The sequence below is a fragment of the Triturus cristatus genome, chromosome 10 (assembly GCF_964204655.1).
Source record: "Triturus cristatus chromosome 10, aTriCri1.1, whole genome shotgun sequence".
Lineage (NCBI taxonomy): Eukaryota > Metazoa > Chordata > Amphibia > Caudata > Salamandridae > Triturus > Triturus cristatus.
In genome coordinates, this window is record NC_140593.1 from 135,101,119 (window position 1) to 135,118,979 (window position 17,861).

A 17,861-nucleotide genomic window follows, 5' to 3' on the forward strand; every position below is an offset into this window, starting at 1 on the left:
CATTTGTTCAAGTTTTCATGTCAATTTCAGCTCATGATGGGTGCTACGATTAACATCAAAACTTTAACAAATGCAGGAAAAATAAAATTATAATAAAGTTGTTATCATAATTTTACTTTTCGCAGTTTCAGGGCTGGGTTAGGGTAGGGCCGCATCAAACTTTCTATTAACGCATTTTAATGCTAGTGTCCGCATCACCGTATTAAAATGCATTAGTCACGTATTCTAGTGCCCCTCTGACAATACTGTAATTGAGGCACACTGCCAATGAGGCAGCACCAGAACGCTAAAATTGTCTAACATATATGAGCGTGCAACTGCGCCTTCAAATTTGAAATAGTATGCGTCAGAGATACAATATTCATGAACAGCGCTGAGCAGGCAGGCCAGAATTTAACAGATCAATTAGCCGTGCCCCAATCAGCCTTCCTGTGAGTCTACTCTGGGGGTACCAGCCATCACGTGTGTGATCCATGGAGCAGGTCTTGCCTGCTGTTTTCCCACAATCACACTACCCTTTTGGTGACCAGGGCCACACAGATGCTTCGAAGATTGGACACACCGGCGGGTGGTAGCTTGGTTTTTCCTTCCTGCACTCTCCAGCAGAGAAGCCACATTACCTGAGCCTCTTGCGCAGGATGTTATAGTTTACAGCCTGCTGGGCCCATTCCCTCCTAAGCCCCCATGTCAGCCTGGTCAGAGATTGTTGACAAAACAGTCAACTTCTCAGCCCCTGCCGTGCCCTCTGAACATGTGTACTTTCATGAACTGAAGGCACAGTATTGGTCTTGTCACTTGAATCCGGGACTTGATTGTCATCAGAGCGGCACACAAGTGTTTAAGTGCGACCGGCAGAGGTAAGAGGCATTTTTAAAAACCAGCTTATAATCCATATTTTCAGATATTCTATTTGTATGATCTGGGTTTAAAGCAATAATCGCTTCTATACTTCAAAACACTTTGTTTTGGAAATAATCTGCTTTGCCACACTTTTCGAATCATCGTCGTTTAACTAGTCTCACCGTCAATGAACCTTGCTTTACCTCTCAAAAAGACAAATTGTTTTTTGGGAAAAAGGACTTTGGGAGATTCGGGTCATTACCCAACCCTTACCTCAGCTACCACCTTCTCCACAAGGATGGGTGCGCCGCAGTCTTACTGCCTTGTCACACGGTAGCTGCTGCTGAGGGCACATCATTTCAGGGGTCAAGAATTAGGTTTTCAGGGAAAGGGATTGGGATTGGTAATTCCAAGTGTACGTGATTCAGGACCCCAAGAGTAAAAAGTAGAGTTTTCATTAAAATACTCTGCCTGCTGCACAGAGAAGGGAATTAAACATCTTTCAGCAATAGAATGAAAATGCAGCTCTGCCGGGGGTTTCTCCCCTCACTGCCAAACAAACTATGTCCATCCTATTCCCTTTCTTTTTTGTAGTGACTCTGTCCATTCATGTTGATTCACCTCATGCACTCTAGCTCAGCCATTCTATTAGCAAGATGATCATTAATCCTTGAAGTAATCTGCTTGCTTCCTAAAAGCACCACACATGCAGTGGTCGAAGTGGGCGGGATCGGCAGGGCACGGCTGCCCCTACTTCTTTAATTTGATAGATTCCGTCCCCCTGCTTTTTTATTTTAAACATGCGTCACAGGATGGCAGATATAGCCAAGGCCCACAGATCCGGCTCGGCGTTCATAGCAGTTCGGGGCGGGGTGGGTAGAGAAGGAAAAGGACTCTGTCTCTTCCTTCTTGCCCAGAGAAGACAAGGACAGTGTTCACTTCTGCAGTGCCACTGGGAAAAGCACTCACTGATTTCTGAATCATTGATGTAAAAGCGTTAAGGTAACCATGTTATTCCTACTAACATTTCACATGCTTTACTTAAACTTGCATTACCTATGAGTCTTTGCTTTGTCCATGATTTTGTTACTTTATTTCTTAGGCAGCATATTACTCTTGTCTAATGCGTAATTGAACTGTGTCACATCCAGGAGTTCATAGCGGGCACAATTGGGTTGTAGCTGACGGTAGCACAATGGGGCAGTATGGTGTTCAGTAGAGGAGATGATGTGGCACTATGGTCAGAGCTGCCGAATTTGGACCTGGGGAACCAGGTTCAGCCTTCATGACCAGTCCAATAGACCACTCTCCTGAGGGAGCACATTCCCTTGCTAGAACTTAGAAGCCCTGGTGTCTTAGCACCAGCATGTGGACCCAACGGTGGCAAATGTGGTTTAACCTTAAAGGCCTGTCAACCACAATCCATACTGAAGTTCACCGCCAGTATTGCGGGCAGGCCTATGAAGCAGCACACCCTAGCACGATAGTCAACGAGGTCACAGGACCCTTGAGCAAGGTGGCTCTAGGGCGGTGCGATCGCACCGGGCGCTGACTTCGGGTGGGGTGACATGCTTGCAAGTATATTATGTTTCTAAAAGCACTTGCTGCCTCCTTCCTGGCCTCCAGCAATTTTAGGCAACAATAAAAATGTCATGATAACTCCGGTGATTAATGTCTTAGATAGAGATGGAGTTTTGTCAAGTGGAAGTTTTGACTCATGGAAAGGTAGCGCAGAGGGCTAATTTGCCTGCGGCAAAGAACATGTACCATCCAGATCACAAAGTGCACATAATGTAAATTAAAAAAACACAGCGGTTTCAGCTGAAGCAGCGCATTTCCAGCCTACAGTAAGAGAAACTCAATTACGTATATAGTGCTTACAGACTAAACAGGTTCCATGTAACAACCGAAGTAAAGGGGCCAGTATCCATGGGAGGTTACAAATGAAGACAAGACTGTACTAAGGAGGGACTAACAAGCCTATTAATGAATCTGAAGGCAGCATTTAGGAAAGACAATGACACAAGCCAATGAAAAATATGGGCGGAGAGTGGGCGCTGCTTCTCTGCCATACTCTACTACAGCAGGCTCGCAGAGCGAGCAGTGCATGCGCGCTGTCGCTAGGCTCGACCTAAAAAGGTATAATAGGCCTTAAAGTGCGCTTTAAGGGCTAAGTCTATGATAGCATGGTCATATAATCAGAATGTAATGCCCTCTATGGGTTATTTTTATGATTGCACTTGACTGGTTTAAAAGTCTATAACAAGCATTGCACATGCAATCGGTCTCGCAATTGGCTGAGTTAAAGCTATTGGCGCTGTAAATGAAAATGTGTTTTACCCATGTGTTATGGAGTGTATGTATGTATGTATTGTGTAGTAGGATTATGTGGGTTGGATTGGAATTGATAGTTGTGGAATTGTGTGGCGTGCAATATTGGGGTGTAGAGTGGGCTTGTGTAGTGGAATTATGTGGCTAATAATTATGTGGTATTAAGTGTACTGAAATTAGGCAGAGTGGGATTGTGTGTTACGGAGTGTATATATATATGGAATTTTTTTTGTGTTGTGAAGCGGCATGTAGTGGAGTTTAATTATGTGATGTGCTGCGGAATTTTGTGGCATGATGTGGAATTTTGTGGTGGGGATTTGATGTATGTGCTGTGTTGTGTAATTGTGTTGTTGAGTTGAATTATGTGATTTGGTGTTTTTGTCCATTGGTAAATGTATTGTTTTGCCAGTGATTAATACTTTTTTTGGGTTGTAAATGTTAGTTTGATGAGCAGTTGTTCCATATAAGTTACTGACACTTTGTGTGCCAATAACCAAAGTAAATGAACATAAAATGCAGGATAGAGTTGGCGCAGGGAGATCTATAGTTTTGTCTTCAATCAATCAAATGCTCTCTACCTCTTAGTATGTTGCCCACACAGGAGGCAATCGGAATGCGTCCATCAGTCATTTCATTCTTATAGCTCATTTGCTGTTTCACCGGATGCCAACAGCATCCATTGATAATGTGTGACATGGCCCTTGTTATTGTCATTGCCTTCCCACATGCTAGTAGTAACCAAATAAATAGCTTTAGGTACAAAGTCCCAGAAATACAAAGGCATGTTTATCTCTACTACAGCGGAAAAAAATGTCATTGCCGCTTCCCCAGGGTATCATTTTTAATCACTTGAAATAACCAGGGCACCAGAACTGAGACACGTGAAATTGAGGCCTCGGTGGATGCTGGAGTTCACTTTAAAATTTCTGCAAATACTTCTTGTGGAAAATGTGTTGCCATATAAAAATTGATCATGTTAGAGTTACAGTACAGATGCATAACAGCTGCTCGAAGATGCCGAGTGTGCTACTTTGGCAGCATTTTTTTTATTTTTGAGAAATTAAATGACATGGTTGTAGTAGACGCCTATCCTGATTATGACTCAGGATATGGCAAATGCCTTTGGGAGTTCAATTGCAGATCAAGTTTTCAAGCTGTTGAAGTATACTTTTTCATGTTTTATCTGAAAGGGACAATGAACGCAGTTGAATCGTGTAAAGCTGACTAATGGATTGTGTATGGGACATAATTTGGAATATATGTATTCTACAAAGCTTTATTTCAGTTTGACATCACCCCTGATGAACCCATCCCTTTTAAATTATATAGCTCGAGGGTGAGCGACTGCGTTAGACCTGATTAATAGTCGCCGGCACCAGTCCAACTTTTATAAATGTTTAATCTGAGACGCACAGAATAAGCGAATAACAACAACTTTTATTTTAAAGCAAAGGCATCTTTCGATTTGTGGTCTGTGCAACCGACGCCAAGTAGAAGGCTTAGTGGGTCGAGCACCCACTGGCCAAATGGGTGTAGAACATGAGGCTAACAGGTTCAACCCCAAGCAGTGCCTGCTCAGCCTTTCATCATTGTGAGGTATAAAACAATCACGAATGTCATCATTTATTGCGTAAGAATTCTAATTATACTCGGAGCAGTAGACAATTTAGTTTGTGGTGTGTACTTTATAAACGGTTAATTAGAACTATCTCTATTAATTTTGAAACTTCTACCATCTCCACCTCCCCCCCCTCCCCCCTTCCCCCCCCCCCCCCGCAGATGGGCAGTTTGATTTTTAGGGTGATATTTGGCGCATGCTTTCTCCCATTGCTCTTTCAAGATATATGTAAGAGAAAGACAAAAGGGGGAGAAGAAAAGTGCAGCGTAGTGAGGGATTCGGCTGCGCCTGTGTGACAAGTTGCAACTTAGCCCTCAGAGTGGGGTCTTACTTGTATCATTTTCTGCTCTTCTACGTCATTTGAAATGTTCTCTGCAAGTCTGGAAATCTGCCAAAATGTGAAATCGCTTGAGACTTAATGTCGTCCCCAAACACACACAGACATACACTGGAAAAGATAAGGAAGAACCAGAGGAACATGTCACAGGTGTGGTGGCATACAGCCTATGTGTGCTGAGACAGGGGCGGATGACATCAGAGGCTCCACAAGGAAACAAGGATGGATTATCAATACCCCAAGTCTGCTGTGTTTCCCTCTCGAGTGCTAGCGGTATTGGTGGAGGTATCGCAGACGCGCAGGAAGTCCGTGGCTTACGTTGACTCTCATGGAGTGACATCTGGCTGGCAGCTCAGTATCTCATTGCTCCAGCCTCATCGCCCTATGCCCTCCTTGAGAAGAAGCCAATACTCCTTCAGAGTCGACGGCCTTCATAGCTCCTGGAAACAGGACCTGCTGCAGAATCTGCGCTTCAATCTGTCCGAGGCTCGCCTGCAGGGAGAGGCGGTTGTCTCTCAGCATGTGGGGCGCGGGAGGAGGCATTCTTAAACGTAGGCACTGCTCCCGGGCTGCTAAATATATACCACTTTGCACTGACAGAGCTAACTCTGTCTGAACAGGACAGCACAAAAACACAGGAATATATCTGTGCAAGCAGCGGAGGCTGCGACAACAGCTTACAAAACAAGATAAATGCACGCGCAAAAGGCACCTACAAATGCCACGTTTTCATGTTAATGGCAGCGCCCTTCATGAGCTGCAATTAACATGAACACTTTAAAAAAAGCACACAATCACCCGGCAACTCAGCTCTGTTAAGAGAAGAAATGCAGCAAGTCTAGAAACACAGCATGTGCTTTTAGGTGATTCTAAAAACACACGCTGTGTTTGGTGCTGCATTTCATTCGCTTTCTAGAGTGTTGCTGCCGGCAGATAAGCAAACAATGAGCCCCACAGTTGCACTCTAGAAAACAAAAGAAACTTAGCAAGTGCTCCCTCCTTGGGAGGGAGCACTTGCTAAATTCCTCTTCCTCTGCAAGCTTGAAATGCCCGTTTTTGGTGCTGCAGTGTCGGCGCCAATGCTCTCGGGGATGTGCGCGCCACACACACAACACTGCGCGCTCGGGGGCACTGATGTGCGCGCGTGCTCCGGCGCGCACGTTCGAGGGAACACTGGGCAGGACACAACCTATTCAGATGTAAGTGTGAGCCACCTTTCCCCCTTCCTGCCCAGGAAGTCTATCAGTATGCAGCTGTATCCCCTGTCACACCCAGCCCTTCCTGTGTTGTGGCTGTCCAGTGGGAATGCACGAAGTGTAGCTGCCACCCAGTCAAGATGTATATTGGAGACAGGCTGCATGCACACAGAGCAAAGTTAAAAGCAGAGAAATGTCCACTTTTTCAAAGTGGCATTTCTAAAAGATATTGTCAAATCCAACTTTACCACTAAAGAGGATGTATCACCACCATTCCAAATATATTAAACATGAAGTAGATACTCCATTCCAACCAGCAATTACAGTTTAAAGGGTATTTTTAAGGAATCCCCAATGCTAGTCTATGGAAAGTGTAGGCCTCACAGCAGTGAAAAACAAATCTAGCTGTTTGTCACTTCCAGGACATATAAAACTTAAAAGTACATGTCCTGCCTTTTAAGTTACACAGCACCCTGCCCTTAGGGGCACTTAAGGCCTACCTTAGGGGTGACTTGTGTGTAACAAAATTGCATTAAAGGCTGGGCAAGTGGCTCAAAATGCCGAGTTGAAGTGGCAGAAACTGCACACACAGGCCCTGAAAAGGTAGTCCTGAGACAGGTTTGAAAGGCTACTTGTGTGGGTGGCACAACCAGTGCTGCAGAGCCACTAGTAGCATTTAGATCACTGGCCCTGGGTACATGGTAAACCACTTTATAAGGAACTTATAAGTAAACTAAATATTCCAATCAGGTCAATTCCAATGTCAACATACTTTAGGGGATAAGCAAATGCACTTTAGCACTGGTTAGCAGTGGTAAATTGCTCAGAGTCCTAATGCCAATAAAACCATACAGCAAAAATGGGAGGCAAAACGTTTAGGAAAAGACCCGCCTAAGGATGACAGGTCCAACAATCACCCAAATGACTCGCGAGGACGGCACTATGATATTTGATGCTGAGGGCATAATGATAGAATTTGCGGAATTTATGCTCATTTATATACCCCCGGCAATCACATACTTTGGAGGAGTACACTGCCTAGGTTGGTCGCCTGACTTTGGCCTGACTGGTGGGGGGGTTCGTAGTGCATTCCTGGTGGAGCCCCTAGCCTTAGATGAGATTACTGCAGCAATAAGTCAGCTGCCCACCTGTTAAACTCCAGGGATTGACAGCCTTACCTTCGAATTTTATAGAACCTTTTTGGCTCTTCTTGCTACACGTCTCTTCGATTAGACGTTATGAATCGGCGCTTTGCCTCCTTCCTTACGAGACAGCATTCTAATAACACTTCTAAAACCAGACAAACCACCAGATCACCCGGATTACTACAGTTGCCTCTCATTAATCAATACTGACACCAAAATACTTGCTAAAGTGTTGGCTAACAGGCTGATCTTGTTGCTCCCTGACCTTGTGCTGTCCGCCCAGGTTGGGTTCATCCCTAACCGCTCCACTTCTCATAACCTCAGGAGTCTTTTCAGACTCCGCACCAGCTGAGGCCAGACGGAGAAGTGGCTGTTTTCCTTGATGCCACTAAAGCTTTTGACACACCTTGAGTAGCCCTTTTTATTTGTGGTCCTATGCAGAATTGGGATCCCTGATCACTTTTTGTGTCTGATACAGTTGCTGTATACGGCCCCTGACGCAAATCCGCATCAATGGCTTGCTGTTGGACCTCATCCCTATTGGCAGAGGCGCTCATCAGGGTTGCCCTCTGTCGCCCTTGCTTTATGCTCTGGCGACTGAGCTGTTGGCCATGGCCATTCGTCAACTTCATGGCTATAGGGGCCTGCCTTTCTTGCAACGTAATATTGTGATATCATTTTATGCCGACGAATCTACCCTCTAATTGAAAAGCCTAGGAGTGAATCTGGACTCAGTTATACACACATGTTCAGTGTTCTGGGTGGTGTCTGGTATAGCAATTAATTGGGCAAGTCTTCTATCTTACGGCTTACTCTGGCTACTATCCTTCGCCCGCTCTCGCTGCCATTGCGCTAGGTTACTAACTCCCTTAAATACCTGAGGATTGGAATTAGTGGCAGCAAGTCGTTAGTCGTGCTTGAGAATTAGGGAGCAGTGATACAAGTGTTTGATATCGATATCGGCGTTTGAAGATCAGATCCGAAGATGCAATAAATTGCCTCTTTAATTGATGGGCTGTGGAGCCATAATGAGAATGGCAATCCTTCTGCGGCAACTCTATCTTTTTATGAACATACTTATTCCTCCACCTCGTCATTTTATTGTACCCTGAGCACCCTTCTGGTGCGCCTTTACAGGGCAGGGGGGGCAATCTAGGCTCTGCTGGAAACCCTAACTCTGCCCTATGATCGGGTGGCCTTGCAGCCCCATATTTTGAGCTCTATTACCTCTGTGCACAAGCTTCCTGTATCCATTATCCCTGCCCCACCCTGTGGCCTACTTTGCGCCCGAGCATGCCCAGCTGTATCCTCCTCTTCTGACCTTGCTTGGAATAGGCCACTCGACAATCTTCAGGTGAAATAGACACGGTAGCGTGTACGCAGCAGGCCGGATCCAATTACAAACTAAGCTTGGCCACCAGACCTTATACTCCCCCCAGCAACCTGTCATTCAGTCCCCGTTTCACTGTAGACTAAGGGAGAGACTGGCTGCTCAGAGAGTGTCGAGCGGGGGTATAAAGGAGACACTGATGGCCAGCACAGCTGGTGAACTGCTGGCATCGCTCGACCTATCACTTTCTTTCGCATCCGGCCGAGACTCTGGGATTATTATACAGAAGCCCCAGCGGCACCGTCTGAATGTGAGACACTTACGCCCCTCCCTCCTCGAGGCACCCCCTCGCTGCACCTTTCATCTCATCGCTATGCTTGTGAAGTCTGAGATGCCGCTGCGTTGGCAGCATCCCAGGGTTGGATGGGAGACAGCTTTGTGTAAATCCATCTCCGTCACGGAGCGGGTGGGCAGCACGTGCGATCTGACGCAATCCCCCCCCCCCCCCTCCCCAACGGCAAGCTTCGCCTTACACATTTTCGTTTTCTTCACCAGACATATTCCACTCCATATAAACGGTGTAAATATAAGCTGCGTGCTGATGATGAGTTCTATAGATGTCATGGGGGAGGGGGGGGCGATTTCATGCACTTAGCCTGGCTTTGCCCCCCCCTATTTCGGCAAACTGGATTGCTGTCTTTCTCTCATTATCTGATATTTTACACTTGTATCTACACCCCATTACCAGTGCTGGTGCTTCTATGTCACCCAATGGAGATGCCAGACGATAACAAAACGTTTCTTGCCTCAGCGTTGCTTCTTGCTAAACTCCGGGTGGCCTGCGTCTGCGTCTGGGAACGAGCGACCACCATCCGGGATAGGTTGGTAGATATGACACATTCCCAGGAACAATTGGAAATATACTACTCCATGCTACCTCTAGCTTGAAGGCCCCGGAGCACCGGGGGTCCACTACAGGATTGTCTGTGTATGCAAGCCCTGGACTCCCCATCCGGACTCCTGAACTCACATGTCGCGTTTTAGTGAGCCTATGGCTCTGTCACTGCTGGAATGTGCTACTGCTAGCCTTCGCACTTCCACCATGAATGTCTGGTCTCCATACAGAAAGAAATAACTAAAATAAATACCACCATTAGGCAAAACGAAAAACTTCCAGGACAAACTGTCCATTTTATTTCTCTTTCAATGTCAACGCTCACATGCAACACCAGAACCACAGGGACATCCCCCTGCAAGGCATCACTAATACTGTGGAATAAACATTCCTGAATGTCATCATCATGTTTATGTACACACTCCGATGCTCTCCAAAGATCTTCTCTGCTGCAACCTGACTTAGACTTCTAGACTGGACTGCCCATTTACCTTTCCCAATCAGTACAATGCTACAACACCTCCATCAGAAAACTCATCTAGAACACCTTAATCATGCAACAATAGTCTTTTATAGTACTCCCAGAAACGTACCGCAGTTAGAAATATTAATCTGCTAAATTCATTTTTCTACCCCATGGGAAGCCTGCATAACCCACTCTAAGCACAAACCCTGTAAACCAAACCATTCTCTCCTCGGTATAATCAAGTGCTGATTGGAAACAAAAAAAATCCATCTGGAAACTTGTAAAGCAGTAGAGCAAGACATATTTCCTACCCTCAAGACTTTACAACATTAAGATAGCCAAATCCAAGTTTGACATCAGCACCAAATCCCAAACTTAAAATGAGAGCAAGTAGGAGCGGTCAGAAGGGTCCTCAAGTAGCCACAGTAAGAAAGAGTTAGAGGAAATATTGGAGCTAGAAAAGGCGATTCTAGAGTTGGATAGCCTGACAGACGCTAAAAATGGTCTGGAAAAATTGGAAAAGACAATCTCTGATTTCCATAAATTTGAACACCATAAAAAGGCCACCAAGGTGACAAGGGACATAAAAAACTACAGTAAGGGGAAGGCATATCCATATCTCCTAGACGATTATTTTACAAACCCCCAATACGCCCAAAGACAACAGGCAGGTACCTGGGGACGGTTCAGAAACAGATAACCGGTCACATTTTCAGACTCATCAGCAGACTCTGACTCATCTGACACAGGAGCACGTCCCAGTTCCTCTTCCAACAATCCCGATTTTTTAGGGAGAGGCCAGCCTTTTGAAACAGAAAGAGGGAAAGTGAAGCAACGATACAACTTTCCTCCAGGAGAACGCCAAACTCGGCGGAAGTTCTATCAATGCGGCTACCAATATTAAACACTACTGGTTCAGAGGATCCTTCTTCCTCCCCCACTGGAGCACAGATCCCTATTTTCAATCTATCTAGTCACCAACTGAGATCCACAGAAATCTCACTACTATGTACTTACTGATAAACCTGACTGGTTTCACATACAAACAGAGATTTTTCAATTCTTTAGAAAAGTAAGATTGAAATCCTTTTTTCTTAAAGAGTCTACACCCAACAACGACGTGACAGGACTACGACCAAAATCCACCTTCACCCGCCCAGTAGCTCTCTACCACCAGAAATCATTGTTTTTGAAAACCTACTGCTGAAAGATCTCCAAAAATTGCAAAACCAACATGACTTTACCCCCTACAACATTTGCCTTGAAGAGAAGAAAAGTCTCCTTGCGCTAAAAATATGGATAACGTTATTATCAAGCCCTGCGATAAAGGTGGCGGAATTGTCATCCAAGACAAAATATCGTATGACAATGAGATTATGCGCCAACTCATCAACCTCACACACTATGAACTACTCAGGCAGAATCCCATATCTGAGATAAAAAACCTAATCCAGTCCACCACAAAAGACGCTGAAGAATTAGGCTAAATCAGCCACGATGAGTTTCTGAACAATAGAAACCCAAGGACACCAGTAATTTACACACTTCCCAAAATACACAAAGATCAAGACAATCCCCCCAGGTAGACCCATCCTTTCCGGATGTGGGTCCATCCTCGAACCATTAGGCAGATACATTGACTTCTTTATTCATGACTTAGTACAAGATACTGTAGCCTACGTGAAAGATACCACACACTTTATCAACCTGGTGGAACAAGAACATTTTGACCCCATGCATGAACTTTGGATATAGAATCCCTATACACCAATATCCCTCAGGACAAAGGCACCAAAGTCATTGAGACTCACTTAAACAACAGACCACGACCGCACAAAGTAACCACCGAGTTAATTATCTCTCTGTTAGAAATAGCATTGACTAAGAACTATTTTATGTTCAATGACAAATATTATAAGCAGTGTAAGGGGACATCTATGGGAGCGGTTTTTGCCCCAAATTTCTCTCTACCCTTTGTGGATGACATAGAAAAAACATTCATCCTTAACCAAACCAACCCACACCGCAACAAGATCAGGAATTGGTACAGATACATCGATGATGTATTCATGATCTGGCAAGGTACCACGACTGAACTAGAAAACTTCTATACATGGCTTAACGGCTTCCAGCCAGACCTCAAATTTACTTACAGCTCAAGCAACATACAGATTAACTACCTGGACGTCTATGTCAAACCTAATGAGGGAGGGCTTTACACCACCTTATACAGGAAACCCACGGAGCATAATACACTCTTCCACTACAAAAGTGCGCACCCTAGAGCACTAAGAGATGGCCTCCCCTATGGGCAATTCTTAAGGATCCGCAGAAATTGTAAATTAAAAGAAGAGTATCTTAGGGAAGCAGACTCCCTTTCTGACAAACTCATCAACAGGGGGTACCCAAGATGCCTGGTAAAAAGATTCATGAAACGTGCATGGTATATACACAGAGAACACCTACTTGAGCCCAAACCAAGGAAAAATATGTTGCGCATTGCTTGCGTTACCACATTTTGTCCTGCAAGCAACAAAATAACCAAAGTGATTAAAAACACTGGCCCCTCATCACTTCAATCAATATCTCTAATGAGGCCCCCTTGTTCTCATTCAAACGAGGTCGTAGCGTTAAGGACCATTTGGTGAGGGCGCAGAAACCAACGTGCAATGAGAATACAGTTCAGTCCTACCTAGGTTTACCCCCTGTAACAGGTCATTTCAAATGCGGTAACTGCGCTGCATGCCCACTCACTAAAAACACGAACGTTTTTAAATATGGCACAGTCACGCACATTTTTAAATTCTTCTCTATCTGTAACTCGGCAAACGTAATTTACTGTATTCAATGTCCTTGCGACCTCATCTATGTTGGCCAAACCACCCAAAAAGTAAAAGCAAGAATCAGCCAACATAAAAGCCAGATTTGCTGCCAAATCATCACTGCACCGCTGGTCGAGCACTTCATGGAAAAGGGACACTCAGAATAGGATCTTCGTTGGCAAATCATTGACATTGTACTTCCTCAGGACAGAGGAGGCGATCCCCAAGCCATCCTGAACAGGCAGGAGTGCAAATGGATGTTTAAGTGTCACTCAATTAAGAATGGTCTTAACACTCTGAAAGAATGGAAAATGATTCTATAATGGACTAACTATTACCAGTTGGCAATATCTGTACTGTGTATCCTTTAATACCTTTAATATGAACTGTGTTTTTTTTAATTTATTTTTATTCCGTCTTGATTGTACTTTATGCAAAATATCTTGATCTTATTTCACTATTGACTTTCCCTCTTCTTTCCCTACCTCCGTAAGCACAGTCAATTATGCCACCGGCCTACTCATGCCGACCCTCCACTTCCAACATGGCCGCCATCCCTTTCTTACGAGCAGTCTAGTTCCCGCAGTAGACGTGCTCACACTGCCCATGCACACGCTAGTTAAATATACCTCTTCATGGTACTGCAACCATGGATCCATTCCCCGGATGACGCCGATTGCTTCGCGTGCATCCCCGGCAGTCTGCACCTCGCCTTCCAAATTTACTCCCACACTTGCCGTGGAGTCTTCTTCTGCTGCCCGTGTACTCCTGGTACCCTTCTTCATATCCCGGTGGCTCCCTGTGGCCCTACAAGTAAGTCCTTCCTCCCGTGCCAATTTGCGCTCATACTCACGTTTCCCTTTTCCCCTTTTAAATAAACCCCGCTTTTGACTTTCAGAATTAAATTTCACGAGGCCTCACTGGTGCGCGCTGCCGAGCTTTCCAACCGTAATAGTCAATACGGACCTAACGCCTTCAGTAAGTCCCTTGCTTTCTTCTGCGTCCACACTTCTTGTAGATTAATATCTCATTTAGTCACTCATCTACACTGCTCACTTCTAGCGCTCATTAATTGATCGTTACCTCGCGTCATGTTCCCGGACTAGGAACCCAAATCACTCATACTAGACACCCTGTAAGTCATCTCGCATTCCATTGCGCTAGCGTTCCTAATAGGCGCTGCTTCTCACCTTGTGCTCACTTTCTCTTAGAAGCTCACCATGGCGGGATGCTATCTTCCTTTCGTATCAATCGCTTTTTTTCCTTGGACCTTCTGTCCAATCAAGGGTCTTGGCCCAAATCTGATTCTTCAATAAGAAGGTGGAAATTGCAAACCACTCTTATCCGGTGATTAATCTCTCACAATTAAACTTAATTCAATTACTTTTTAATTTTTTCACAATATGCAAGTTCACTGGCTGCTTCAGTTGCTGAAATTACCAACTGCACATTAAATTGATGCTCAGGGACCTTGTTTATGACTTCTGGTTTCCCCCGACAATAGATTCTAATTGCTCCCACCCTGTTGTCCTGATGATGATCTCATACTAACGAGATCGAAACCCCATCAACCATTACAATCAAAACTCCACTACTGCAATTTAATTTAATTAGGAGTTTTGTTCGATGTTGGTGTCAATGCGATGTAACTTTTAATTGTCACTAATGCACCCCCCACTTCACGCACTTTCACATCTTGTGTGAGCACCAGAACTATTATTTGAAACAGTAAATGATTTTCCATTTATGATGTTAATAAATGTGTTGTCATTTAAAACCTTGTGTCCCAGCATATATTGCGTAATCAGTCCCGCCTGGACTCCATTGCACTACCTTATCTGATTAACGCTGCGCTTATAATAGTAATAGCCTAGGCTACCTGAGGACCCTTCTGGCCTCCCCCTGACCCTTGTCTCTCCTACTTACTGAACCACCCCTCATCTAAATACTGGGGTACCCTTGTTTTCTAAACACATAAAATGGGAGCAAGGCACACTGCAAATCATTCCTCTTCTTGACTACTGATCAATCAGTCGATACGAGAAATGGTCATGAGTGCGAGGGTGACTGTGTTTCTGGATTCTGTGAGGATCCATTTGAATGTCTTTCGAAGTAGGCGGAGCGTGTGGAAGCAGGCTGAGGAAACTGCGTTGATTTGTCAGTTCATAGTGAGCGATGAGTCCAGTATAATGCAGAGGTTATGTGCGTGGTCCGTCGGGGGAGGAGGGGGATTTCCCAGAGCGACTGGCCACCAGGAGTCGTCCCAAGCTGAAGGGTTGGGTCCCACGATGAGTACCTCGGTCCTGTCCGAGTTGAGCTTGAGGCAGCTATCTTTCCACCAGGTAGCAATGGCCTTCATTCCACTATGGAAGCTGGTTCTGGCGGTTTTGGGTTTGTTGGTGAGGGAGAGGATCAGCTGGGTGTTGTCAGTGTAGGAGTTAATGTTGAGTCCGTGCCTGCTAACGATGGCTGCGAGGGGGGCCATGTAGACGTTGAAGAGGGTGGGGCTCAGGGAGGAACCCTGGGGCACTCCACAGCTGAGCTCTGTGGGTTCTGAGAGGAACGGTGGTAGACTGAGTCGCTGGGTCCACTGGGTTCATAACCAAATAAGTTAATTAGGCACAGAAAAATACAAGCCTCGTCCACCAGCATTGGCAGCTCCTTTCTGAATGCTCAAAAACCGTCTGCATTCAAATACACACATTTCAATGTACATAGCAAACTCAATGTGCTCCAGAACAAGCAGTGATGCTATTACCTGTTGCATGCACAGCGTGCCTTGAACTAGGATCTCACACAAGGCAACCAGGCTGGATGGAAACCAAAGTTGAAACAAAAGAGAAAACACTTTGGAATTTACTGCTATTTCAAAGGTGCACCAAGGAAAGCATAGCAGAAATATGATTTGCCCCTTTAGCGTGTCGTAGAATCCGCTGCGCTGCGGACGTTTCCGTGCGCGGGCGGGGCCGCGTCGGCCAACGGACGTGCGCAGCACTACGGAGGTAGAGCTCGCGACGGCCGTTGGTCGACGCACACAACGAACGGGTTAATATGTGGCGATCAAGGCCAGTGGGAATACTTAAGCCTTGACTTCATATCAAGATAAGCACCTGCTTAAAACGTATTGGTTGCCCTGCATAGTAATTAGCCTATCATCCCTCATAGAAGCCCCAGTTGTACACAAGTGTTCACTGGTTCAAGAGTGAGCCAATCACTGTCAATGTTCATCATCCTTGAGCTGCAATGGGACATGACCCTGGGCCGAAGGATGCTTTCGGATTGGCCAGCTGTGATAAGGCAATCCAAAAAGTATAGCCAATCAGAGTTGAAGGACTCGAGCACTATTTTTTAATGCTGTAAATGAAGAAGAAGAAAGAAGGGAGAAGAAGAGAAAAGAACATTTGAAAAGGAAGCAGCGGCCAGACAACATTTACCTAATGTTCTAGACAAAGAAAACGTTAGGATTGTTTTCGTTGCACAGATGCACATAAAGCAACATTTTATTGCAACAACTTTTATCTGCTTTTTGCAATGACTATCAGGAGTGAATGGCAGCAGGGTCATTTAAATCCACAATGTAATAAACGGTGGTAAAACATCCCAGCACAAATTTCATTTGAAATGGTTATCGGGTATCTTCTACACGTAATTATTGCCTGTGCACAAAAATGGGCAATGACCTGTGGTTATGGCATGTCTGTCCATACATGTTGCATTACCAGCACTGATGGACTTGCTACCATGGGCAAGTGCCATGAGGTTGGACCTGGTGATAAATGCACTTGCACCCACAGGAGTGTGCATAGTCTAGTTGATTTCCTCTTTGGTAGTAGTGCAAAGAGGGCACAAATCATGCTCACACCCATTTGTCATTAGCACTTGGGTCAAAAACACCCCCAAAGAACATTGCAATAAATGATTAGTTATGAGGATTAAATTCTACAGTACCTTGAATCTGGGCCTCGACAGAGAAGCAGATGTTTTGCAGGAAGGTGCCGATGAAGCTCTCGAGGAGATCAAAGCTGGCGATGTCAAACTGGAATTTCTCAGTCGGCTTGCTTACTGCCTCCTGAAGTGTTGCTGAATTTTTTATGCCAATCCCAATCAGGTAGATTGAAATCCCTCTGGCCTTTAGGACTCTAGCAGGATCTTTGATGTCATCAGTAGACTCCCCGTCTGTGATCAAAACAGTCACCTGTGGTACGTTTTTCTCAGCTCGGCTTCCCGCACTTGCCGTAAAGTAGTTTTTCCCAATGAAGTCCAAAGCTTTCCCAGTGTTTGACCCACCAGTTCTGTAAGGCAAATTCTGTATTCGTTCTAATATCTCAGCCTTTGAGGTGTATTCGTTTAGCAGAAACTCCTGGAAGGTGTCGTCGCTGTACTGGGCCAGACCAATGCGGATTCTCTCACTGCTAACGTCAAGGCTGGAGACCAACGTAGACAGGAAACTCTTTACTCTCAGGAAGTTTTCTTGGCTAATGCTGGTTGAGCTGTCCACCACGAATACAATGTCTGCAACTGTGGCTTTCCTGCAGGCTTCAGGAGACAAATAACATCTGGTGAACACTTTATGATTAGAAGAAACATTGCACAACAAGATGTGTGGCCTGCCTGGCAAGACATCAGGACCTGAGTAAGGGCTGGGACTTTGCTGATGGAAATTACCAGTCACTACCTTGAAGAAATAATAATCTCCCTTGCAAACTCAAGGGGATCCAGGCCTTTGGCTTTATGCTTCTTTCACATGCACAATGTTCTGCTGGTGCATCTTTCAGATCTCATGTGTATGTGCAGTGAGTTGGCAGGTGCACCAAGCTCAGGAACAGTCGCGGTCACATTTATGGCGAGAGTTCCACACATTTCAATGCTACAGAGCTACGG

At 45.2% G+C, this 17,861-nt stretch overlaps 1 protein-coding gene and 1 long non-coding RNA gene across 2 annotated transcripts in view; one reads left to right on the top strand and one right to left on the bottom strand.

Annotated features, from left to right (window-relative positions):
- Nucleotides 1-17,861, bottom strand: part of LOC146789037 (collagen alpha-4(VI) chain-like) — a 428,058-nt gene that overhangs the window by 200,378 nt on the left and 209,819 nt on the right. Inside the window, exon 5 of the mRNA XM_085630646.1 lies at nt 16,929-17,516. Within this exon, the coding sequence (XP_085486772.1) occupies nt 16,929-17,516 (588 nt within the window). The remainder of the gene's footprint in view (nt 1-16,928; nt 17,517-17,861) is intronic.
- LOC146789038 (uncharacterized) overlaps nt 1-17,861 on the top strand; it is a 224,821-nt gene that overhangs the window by 8,324 nt on the left and 198,636 nt on the right. The window lies entirely within an intron of this gene.